General features: G+C 41.6%; 1 protein-coding gene across 2 annotated transcripts in view; it reads left to right on the top strand.

The window, feature by feature from the left end:
• Positions 1-6993: 6993 nt before the first annotated feature.
• b3galnt2 (beta-1,3-N-acetylgalactosaminyltransferase 2) overlaps positions 6994-11018 on the top strand; it is a 39143-nt gene continuing 35118 nt past the window's right edge. For both annotated transcript variants that reach the window (XM_041187451.1, XM_041187450.1), the window contains exon 1: positions 6994-7260. In XM_041187451.1, the coding sequence (XP_041043385.1) occupies positions 7152-7260 (109 nt within the window). In that variant the 5' untranslated portion in view covers positions 6994-7151. The remainder of the gene's footprint in view (positions 7261-11018) is intronic.

Below are 11018 nucleotides of genomic sequence, written 5' to 3'. Positions count from 1 at the left end.
ATTGCTCCAGTTTTAGGGGAATGAACCGTACTGAGTGTTTTACGTTGACCATAGTTTTGACAGCAACACACTTGTGTCAGTTGCACAATCATAAAAGGATTTAACAGCAACTTAAATTTTTTTAAAGAAATGTAGGTATTTAGATGACTTTTTCTAACTAGACCGTTTCATGTTTTGTATGTTAAATATAAAATGTTATAAGCACAATTGCCTGGCTACAGGAAGTAGTGGCTTTGGAGAGAAGTACAGCCATTCTATTTTTAATGACTGTACATAGTGAAGACAGAACAACAGTATTGAATGTGCATGCAAAGAGACACAGTATAGGTTCAAAAACATTTACTCTGAAGCCAAGCTACGGTTCAGGAATAAAAGTAACTTATTTGAAGATAAATATTATATTCTTTGAAGATAAATCTAATGTATCCCAACTAATCTGGCCATGGTATTGATGTGCTTCCTAATCTAATATTTCCAGAACTAAAACAACAATCGATGTATATATCAAACAGGTTGGGATGTCTGAAACATTAGTAGGACTTTATATAGAACTGATAGCACCGAATTAGGCAATTCAACCCAACCAGTCCAAGCCAGTGTTTATGCTGCACACAAACCTCCTCTTACTTTACTTCACCTCCACCCATTTTTCTTCAGCTGTCAGCATATCCTTCTATTCCTTTCTCCCTCATGTACATGTTCAGATTCCCCTTAAATGTATCTATACTATTCACCTCAAATGCTCCTTGGGTTAGCATAGCAAGTTCCATATTCTAACTTCTCTAAGTAGGAAGACTCTCCTGAATTTCCTACTGGATTTATTATTGATTATCTTATTTTTACAGCCCCTAGTCTTGGTCTTCTCTACAAGTGGAACACATTCTTATCAGGTAACCTCGCTTTCCAGAAAAGAACTCCAACCTGTTCAGCCTTTTTCAATTAAAAATTTAAAGGCTACCTGAGATTAATGACTGATGGAAACCTTGGTGTCACATCTGATCCCAAGATGAGCTTCCAACCACATATTTGCGTCGCCACTAAGACCACCAATTACCATGAACACACCATTGCCCAACTCCACCCTGCTTCAGGTCATCTGCTGCTGAAATCCTCAACCATGCATTTGTTACCCTAGACATGACTATTCCAATGCTCTCTTGGTCAGTCTCCCACTCTCAACCCTTTTGTAAACTTGAGCTTGTCCATAATATTGTGTGTCCTAAATCGCACCAAGTCCTGTTCACCCATCAGCCTTCTGCTTATTGACCTACATTGGTTCCTGGTTTAGCAACATCTTAATTTTAAAATTCTCATCCTTATTTTCAAATCCCTCCATGGCCTTACCGCTACCCATGTAATCTCCTCTGGCCCCACAATCCTCCGAGATCTTTACACTCCTCCAATTCTGGCCACATGAGCATCCCTGATTTTAATTGTTTCACTGTTCATGCCTCTACCATCAGCTGTCAAAACCTTTAAGCTCTGGAATTCCCTTCCTAACTGATCTACCTCTCTCGCTTCCTTTAAAACACTCCTGAAAGGATAGCTCTGAACAAGTTTTTGGTCATCTCTTCGGTGTCAAATTTTCTTTGCCAATGCTCCTGTGAAGCACCTTGGGATGTTTTTCTACAAATTGTCTGAATCAGAGATTAAGCTCAGACAAATTTCCTCACTCAACTGGATGTAGGCTCACCTTTGGGTGAGGTTGGTATGATCATGTTAGAGAGAATTCATTTCACAGTTGGGACATCACAGGGCGACAGTATGTAGAAAAACAACAATCGCCTAAATTGCCCTCCATTACTTCTGAGGGATGATCTCCGATGATTTCTGCCCAATGCTTTAATGTATCATACGCATGAAGGATGAGGAATGAAAGTCTTGTGATATGACATTTATTCTAGGAATGAGGGGAACTTGAAAGATCAGGAATGCTGAAGAGTCAGTTACCACAGTTTTCATCAATGATAGAATAAGTTCTGTTTTCCAGTTACTATTATCACTCAGATAAATAACAAATAACATGAGAATTTAACTTAAATGTGAATTATTGTTGACCAATTTATTAAGCAGAGATTAAGTTGTTGTCTCAAGAACACTAAAATCAAATGGAATATGTTTCAAAGCTGCCTCTGCAAAGAGTGAACAATTGAACATGTACGGCTGGCATATGGGAAAGAAAAGTACAATCGCTATACATGCTGAAGCAATATGTTGCTTGGTTCAGGATACCACAGCATGAAGAAGGCATTCAGGCTTTCAGCGTTGTGCAGAGAGAAGCAACAGGCTGATGTATGGGTGTTTTAAGTTAAACACAGGTGAGGGGAGCCATTGGGTCTATCTTCATCCAGGAGAACACTTGCCCATCACGTTTCCTAACTGTATTTTGAATGAGTCTTGATACAGAGTTATGAAAGAAGATATCAGGACAGGTGACCAAAAGTTTAGTCAAAAAAGTAAGTTTGAAGGAGCAGCTTAGAGAGGTGGTTAGACAGAAAGGTTTAAGGAGGGATTCTAGAATTCGGGGCCCTGACAGATGAAAGCATGGCCAGAATCATAGGAATGCAGAGTTCCCAAGATTATTGGGAGGTTGCAGTGATGAGGGTGTGGTGAGGCCATGAAAAGATTCGAACACCACAATGAGAACAGGTTGTAAAAGGCAAGCATAGGACAAGATGTTAGAAACAGTTTCTTTACATGGAGGATAATCCACACTGGAACAGGTTGAGGTCAACGGGGAGAGAGACAGGCTCATATTCTGCAAACAGGAAATCTAATGGAACATCGGTCCTACTTCCACCAACTGATCATCTGAAGTCTTTTTCATCTAAAATGAATAGGAATACATCAAATATATGATAATATCCAAAAATGCACATCTTCCAGTTCTTCATCACGATCACACTGTGCATCTGCCAAATATAAATGTATTAAAAATTAATTTCAATGTTTAACTTTTGATCTGATGATCATACACTTCAGGTAATTGTGGCTCTGGCACTCAGCAAGTCTCACATTATACAAAATCAATCTGCATTGGTTCACTCTCCCTTTGATATATTACAGCTTTGTTTTACACCATTTCTTTCAACCTGTTTTTAAAAACATTTTTGAAGATCTGCTTAAAAGAGTTGGCACCTGCTCCTTTACGATTATCAATGTCTCTTGGCCACATCTCATTTATATGTTGTTAGTGTTTACAACAGCTTGGGAACAGACATGGTGGGGGAGGGGGGAGTGGTTGGGGGAATTCCTCTTTAATGAAAAACTTAAATTTGCCAACCCTCCAGGATTGTCCTAGAGTCTCTAAGAATGAACGAATATTGCCTTGGGCACTGCTGTGAGCCATCACAGAATTGTATATTTTCATTGTTTGAAAAATGATTAGTTATAAAAATATTGGAGGGGAGACACAAGGGAAAAAGATTGTTTGAATGGATGGGGCAGTTGGAGTTGGGAGGTCCTATAATGAATCCTCCAGGAATATGTCCAACCAGAGTTGGTAAGCCTTTGAAACATGCCAATTCTAAAAGTTGGTAGTGGATCATTGGTTACTGAGAAAACACAGTTGTCCTCCTGTTTTCTTATTAAAGGTGGAATCACTTGTGTAAAAACTGGTCATGTTATGAATCTCTGGATGGGAAGGTGCTGCTCTCAGTCCATTGCCCTCCACTCTTGATCAAGGCTTCATGATCATAGGGTACTTAACAGACAGGGAAGGACAGTCAGTCTTCCAAATGCTTCATCTGGTTGGCTCTTAAATGATCCCAGAATGTTCTCTCCATCCAAGAGTCAATTCCAAGTCTCGATCAATCTCTGTGTGAAGAATTTCTAGATATCGATCTGAAAATGATCTTTTACTAGGTTGAGCTTATGTTCTTTTGTTCTACTCCCTCAAGTTTAAAGATTTACCCTTTCCATTCCCTTAACTATCCTGGTGCCTCCTTTCCAGGTTTATCCAATGTTTTCTATCTTGGACCCCTGACACTAAGGATTAGCCTCATGGACTTTCTCTGCACTGCCTCCAGTTTTTCAATGTTCTTGTTTCTCAGTGGCCAGACTTTGATCTGGTACCCAAGATGTGGTCTGATGAGAGCACTGTACAGTTTGGTCACAAACTCTTGTTGTATTCTATTGCTTCAAAAAGGAAGACTCTATAGGAAATGTCTAGTACCAATCTATTCCTAAACAGGAGTTGAAAAATAACAGTAATGAGAAGTGACTGACACTCTCCTCAAACTGTGCACATCTCCCTTTTTAACAATGTCTAACGTACAGGATTGTGTGACAATACTGTGGGGGATTCTTAACTTTAATTTGATTTCAAAAGCAGTTGCATATCCAGGCACAAGTCTCATGTTCAGTGTATTCCTGATGTGTTAGTTCCATTAATTATTTTTAAAAGGGAATGTTATTCTGTGACATGTTTACTTTCCTTTGCCAGGGTTGTGTTTTCTCCCGGAAAAACTCAGCAGGTCTGGCAGCATCGGCGGAGAAGAAAAGAGTTGACGTTTTGAGTCCTCATGACCCTTCCACAGAATCTGGGAAGGGTCATGAGGACTCGAAACGTCAACTCTTTTCTTCTCCGCCAATGCTGTCAGACCTGCTGAGTTTTTCCAGGTAATTCTGTTTTTGTTTTGGATTTCCAGCATTCGCAGTTTTTTGTTTTTATCTCTTTGTGTTTCCTCCCTTCTCCTAAAGACACTGACTCCCTCCCAGGATACTGTGGCTATCTGGCATGCTGCTTCTTGTGACAGAACTGTCAGTGACTGCCAGCAGGATATTTGACCCAGGCCATAAACAGCAAATCAGCAGCCTGCTTTGCACTCTGCCCCATTTTTTTTTCCAGTGACTGCAATGGCTGCAGATTCATTATCCATTTTGTGCTACCTCATAAGCAATGTTCCCTCTAATCTCCACAGAAAACCTAAAAGTTCCCGTGTGGGCTGTGCCCCTTTAAGTTGCCACCCAAAAAAATTTAAAGGGCCTATGTACTTAACCAAACATGCACTGCAGAAAAAAAATAGATGTCTGTTGCTCCCAAGACAAATTTCCACCCCATGGTCTGTTTACCTGATGTAAAATCCACCCCTCAGAGACCTGCTAGATAGAGAAGATCCAGTAGGACAACGTACCCATTCTTCACCCAGTAGATTTTCAACATGCCTAGTTCTAGATTGTCGACCCCACTGCTGGAATTCAACCAAAAATCTCCAAAACCATTCAAAGGCAGCGCAGGGTGGATGCAGCTCCCCAGCCAGTTGACTGGCAGCTAAAAGGAGTTGAATTAGTCAGGACATCTACTCAGCAGTCTGGAGGCCCAACATAATTTTCAATTGCTTTTCATATCAGCATTTGGGGGCAAAATAGCTTCAATGTAAAGTAAACCTCCTCCCCATACCCAGTGTCATAACTCACACCAAACCCCATTCATTCAACACTCCTGTGCTCACTGATCTACATTAGTGAGCTATCTTCTTTGAACCACTGCAATCCATGTGGTAAAGCTGTCCCCACAGTGGTGTTAGGCAGAGAATTTCAGAATTTTGTCCCAGTTACAATGAAGGAATGCCAACAGTTCCAAGTCAGAGTTGTGTGTGTCTTGGCAACTTGCAGGTGGTGGTGTTCCCATGTGCCTACTGCCTTTTTCCTTCCAGGTGGTAGAGGTGCGGCCGAAGATGCCTTGATGAGGTTGCAGTGCATCCTGTGGATAGGACACACAGCGCAGACAGTACGTCAGTGACGGGGGGAGTGAATGTGAAATAATGTAGATACAGGACAGAATCAAGCCTGGCTGTAATAGTTTCTGTAATTAAATAGTCTGTTATTAGAATCCAGGCTCACATGAAGAGTGGAGTGGCCAATTGCAACTTGGAGTGACAATGTAATTTCTTGTGAAAATATATCCCTTTCCCCTATGTGACTTGCTGCTGGGAAGAGGGGGAGGGCAGGAAATTCAAGGAAATAGTGACAAGGAGGAAAGAAATCTAAAATGAGCTGTAACTGTATGAATAAATTGTACGTGTTAATTGTGTTCAGACGTGTATTCTAAGTGCTAACGTTTTGCAGGATACCTCCAGAGTAAAGGTCAAGCTTTATTCATTTACTGGTTCTTTCTGCTACTTTGATCGTGTTTTCTGGGAGAAATGAGCCTTTGTCTAATGTGCTTCACTGACGTCAGGTGGTCAGAATGTGCTGCATTGCTGTAGGACAACTGCATTGACTTGTACTTGGGACTTATTTCGTACCGATCTGGATTAGGAGATCAGGTCCAAACCTTAGTTTGTTATTTCATGACTGGGTTAAGCAAATTGGTTAGTGTTTTTGTTCATTTTCTGCTTGGTAACTAGTAAGGATTGTGAAGCTATTAAAGAAATGTTCAATTATAAAACGTTTGGGTTGTTTTTTTCTCTGTGAGAGGAAGTCATGCATTTATACACCAACCTTCATGACCTCAGGCTGTGCCAAAGTACTTTACAGCTAAGGAAGCACATTTTGAAGTGTAATCACTGTCATAATGTGGGAAATATGGCAACATAATCCCACAACCAAGAAGATAATTTTGTGATGTTGGTTGAGGGATAATTATTGTGCAAGAAAGACACATTTAGCATCTTTGTATCGTGGCATGGAATCTTTTATGTCTATTCAAAGGGGCAGAAGGGGCCTTGAGATAACACCTCATCCAAATAAAAAAGTACCTCCAATAGTGATGCACTGGAGTATCAGCCTAGATTTTGTTCTCAAGGCTTGAATCCCCAGCTTCCTACTTTATGTAAAAATGCTACCCATTGAAACACGGCTGCCTCAAGTAGACCAAAGGAATTCCAGCTTTTAACTTTAAGCTCTAATGCAGCAACTCCCATTTGAGCGACAACATCCACCCTACCCTCGTGCGTCCGCAGCACCCAACGTCATCACGCTCAACGCCTGACCTGACGGCCTAACCAGCAGGTTCCCAAATATCCGGACTACAACTCCCAGAGTGCACCAAGCAAAGTACGGCTGTGCATTACCGGGCGGACGGTTGGCGGGCCGGCCTCTCAGTGCGCCGTCTGTGGAGGGGGGAGGGCTGCGGTAGCAGGAGGAGGCGACGATTGGCCGTTAACCGGCAGGGGGACCGGTTAGAAGCGGCGCTTTCGTGACAATCAATGCGGAACGTAGCTGTGCTAGCGGCGGCCTGCTTTTGTGTCCTCGCCATTATTGTCCCTTTCGGTCTGCGGCCTGACTGCAGCCCCGGCCGCTTCGTCCAGTTCCGAGGTAATGGTGAATTTAACCGTCAAATATCCGCCAACCGCCTTGCGCGTGGAGGGGGGCCCGTGACATCACTGCGCCGCCCCCTACCTGCCGTCGCACATGACGTCGGGCGAGGTGATGTCACTGTTAATGCTCCGCCCCATAGCAGCCGCTGTACTGCGCCTGCGCTCTGTTGGACAACTTGGTGACGCACTGATCCAGCCAGCACTTTCCATGCTGTAAAGCGCGTGGTTATTGTCCTGTAACTCTTTCGAGTACAAACCCGTTTCCATCTGTTTCAGATGAAGTTACATTGTTTCATAGTTTGCCATTGTGAGATTTGAACTCTTGATACTCTTTTTTTGAGTAAACCTGTTTCCATCTGTTTCAGATGAAGTTACATTGTTTCATAGTTTGCCATTGTGAGATTTGAACTCTTGATCTTAGGGTTACAAACCCAGTACCATAACCACTTGGCTATTTAGGCCAAGACGTTATTGTCCTGTAGGTGCTTATTTGTGTCCCAGTGATAATCATTACTCGTTATCTTTTTTACAAAATGAACGATATTAAGTAGATGGGCGTTCTGCATTGCTCCTGCCCACTTATTTGATTTTTCCACACTGGATTTGAAAATTTCGCTTTCCAAATATAAATAAAAAGCGCTGAAATTTAGGGTCGGAAGTGCTGGTGAGTCAGGCTTTAAAATTTATTCATTGAAGATTCCTAAGACTGTCAGCTGTGTTGTTCTCACCACAGAGTGGTGAGTCCATAATCCAGGCTGAAAGTCCCATGCAGTACGGAGGGAGCACTGCACTGTCAGAGGTGCCATCTTTGAAATGAAACAAACTGAGACACACTCAGCCCTCTAAGGGAGGCATAAAAGATCCCATGATATGATTCACAGAAGAACGGGGGAAGTTTTGCTCAGCATGCTAGCCCAATACATCAGTGGACACTGTCCTCAGGAGAGGCGGGAGCAAAATAATAGAATATCAGGATTGGGGAGGAGAAGCACTAGGGAACTGAAAGAAAGCTATTGTTTCTAATTCTTCCACAACTCAAACAAGTCTCCTAGACAATACTGGGGAGATGAGGGAGCATCAGGGAGGCACCTCTTTTCACACAGCTAACAAATTTCCTTGTTGGCAGGAGGGAGACAAAAAAGGTGACGTTTTAGTACAAAGTGCAAGCTACAGTTATGTACAATATATTCAAGGAGAAGCACAGGGAAGTTGAATGGCCCTTATGAAAAAGAAAGACATACTTGTTTGTGGGAGAGTCCAAAATCCAGGGACCATAAATATAAGATTGTCACTAATCCAATAGGGAATTCAGGAGAAACATCCTTATCCAGAGAGTGATAGGATTGTGCAACTCACTACCACTGGAGTAGTTGAGACAAAGAGCATAGATGGATCTAAGGGGAAGACGGACAAGCAGACAAGGGAGAAAGGAATAGAAGGATGTGCTGGTGTGTTGGGACACAGAGAGGTGGAAGGAAGCACATATGGAACATAAACACCAGCATAGACTGGTTGAACTGAATTCCCTGTTTGTCTTCAAAGTGATAAAAATGTGATGTAATATATTAATGTCTCCCATCAATGTGAAAGATCTCTGAGTGTGTTGTCACAAGTCTATCAACACCTTGGCCTCTCTCAGGGCACTGAGATATTTTATTCTGTTTGTTCCACTGAACAGATTATCTCTTGAATTCTGGATGACCTTTAAATTCTATAAAGCTCTGCATGCTTGACAACCAAATATTAAGTGATGAGCGAGAGACTAGAGTAGATTTGGCTGTGTATTTTTAGCATTGACTATGATGCACATGACTTAAACCCTCATACCTAGCAGAAATCTTATTGTAACAAGTAAAAACAGAAACGTTCAGCAGGCCAGGATCTGTGAAAAATAATGTCAAAGCTTCAGGTCAATGACCTTTGAAGTCACCTGACAAAAGGCCTGACTTGTTGATTATTTCCAGCATTTTCTGTTTTTATTTCAGATTTCCAGCATCCATGTATTTTGTTTTTGTATTACTATGACAGATGTTTGAAATTAATAATCCTACTCTTTTTAAACTGTACAACCTGGACTTTCAATCCTACTTGATTAGGTCTCCTCCAGATTGTGAGCAACTGCACATGTCACTGTGCTGAGAAATAGTATTTGAAGCTTTCCTTGGGAGAGCCCTGGACACCTCGTGGGCCCTGTGCCTGGGGTTCAAAGGGCACAGATTGGGGGAAGTACACCTGGGAGATGTATTTCCCTGATTTGCATCCATTTGTCATCTATCTGTCCATCGCCACTGAAGAGTAGAGGGAAACTAGCCTGCTACACTGGGACCAATTATTAATGAATGCCCTGGTCACTGCAGAATGGTATGTTCATGGATTGCAGTGAAGAGTTGCGCTCCTCTATGATTCTTAAAAAAAACTGAGATGAAAGACTACTTCAAACAATGCAATGCTTTCAACAAAATTGTTTGTGTGTGTCATTTCAAGTTACATAATATGGTCTTGGAATTGTTCAGTATTTTGTTGAGAACAAAATCCAAAAAGATTTTAAAAATTCTTCCAACATGTAGTAGGGTATGTCATAAATCCTTCATTTATAAAAATTCAAGTTGTAAATGTCTCAAACGTAGCCAAATGATTCGAAGAGGTAGTGATACTAGCTGAGGTGGGAAGACGATAATATTCTGTTACTTGTTTTGTTTTTACCTTCTTCGTTTTCTTGTTTCTCTTTATAGTCATTAGAGGATGATGAAGAGTTGAACAACACTGTCATATTCAAATTGTATTCACCGATAAAGTTCAAGGAACGCTTACCAATCAGAGATGGAGAGATTGAGGAAAGATAGAAAGAATAAGAGAGTATGAATCAGGAGAGAAAATAATTGGAGAAGAATTGAACAGTGAATGAGAGAGAAAGTATTGTACACTAGTTAGTTTTATTAGCCACATTCTTTTCGGTGACAAAGAAATGCTACAAACTGTGGGTATATCAATGTAATTTTAGTAAAACATTTAAGTGAAAACTAGATAAGTACATGAGGGAGAAAGGAATAGAAGGCTATGTTGATGGGGTGTGATGAAAAGTGGTGGGAAGCGGCTTGTGTGGAGTGTAAACACTCAGTTGGGCAGAATGGCTGCATCTTTGCTGTAAAATTCTTTGCAAACATGGGTCTTTATCTCTCCTCCAAGTATAAGGGAAAGCTTTCCTTTTTCAGGACAGCAGTGCAGTGAGTTGCAATTTCTACTGAATGGCCCTGAGCAAAGGGACATGGGTTCATGCCTGTGTGCATTGAGTTCACAATCTCAGCTGGGGTATCATGTGAGAAATGGCAGAAATGGTAAACTAAATCAAATCACAGTGGGATGCCCGTGTCACTTACTGGTTTCACAGCAACATTGAGGGACGGCTGAATGACAACTCCTCTCAGCCAGGTACAATAGATGGAACAGGAACAATAGAGGAAGAAGGGGAAAAAAATACTGTACAGTGGGCAGGTGAGCTCCTTTAATTGGAAGCACCCTTTCCCAACATAAATTGTAATTCACTGTTCAGATAAGAAGGGATATGTGTTTTTTTATTCATTCATGGGATGTGAGCATTGCTGGCTAGGCCAGCATTTATTGCCCATCCCTAATTGCCCTTGAGAAGATGGTGGTGAGCTGCCTTCTTGAACTGCTGCAGTCCATGTGGTGTAGGTACACCCACAGTGCTGTTAGGGAGGGACTTCCAGGATTTTGACCCAGTGACAGTGATGGAAC

This window comes from Carcharodon carcharias, chromosome 5 (assembly GCF_017639515.1).
Source record: "Carcharodon carcharias isolate sCarCar2 chromosome 5, sCarCar2.pri, whole genome shotgun sequence".
Lineage (NCBI taxonomy): Eukaryota > Metazoa > Chordata > Chondrichthyes > Lamniformes > Lamnidae > Carcharodon > Carcharodon carcharias.
The sequence above is the reverse complement of the archived record's forward strand: the minus strand, read 5'-3'. Positions and strand labels throughout refer to the sequence as shown.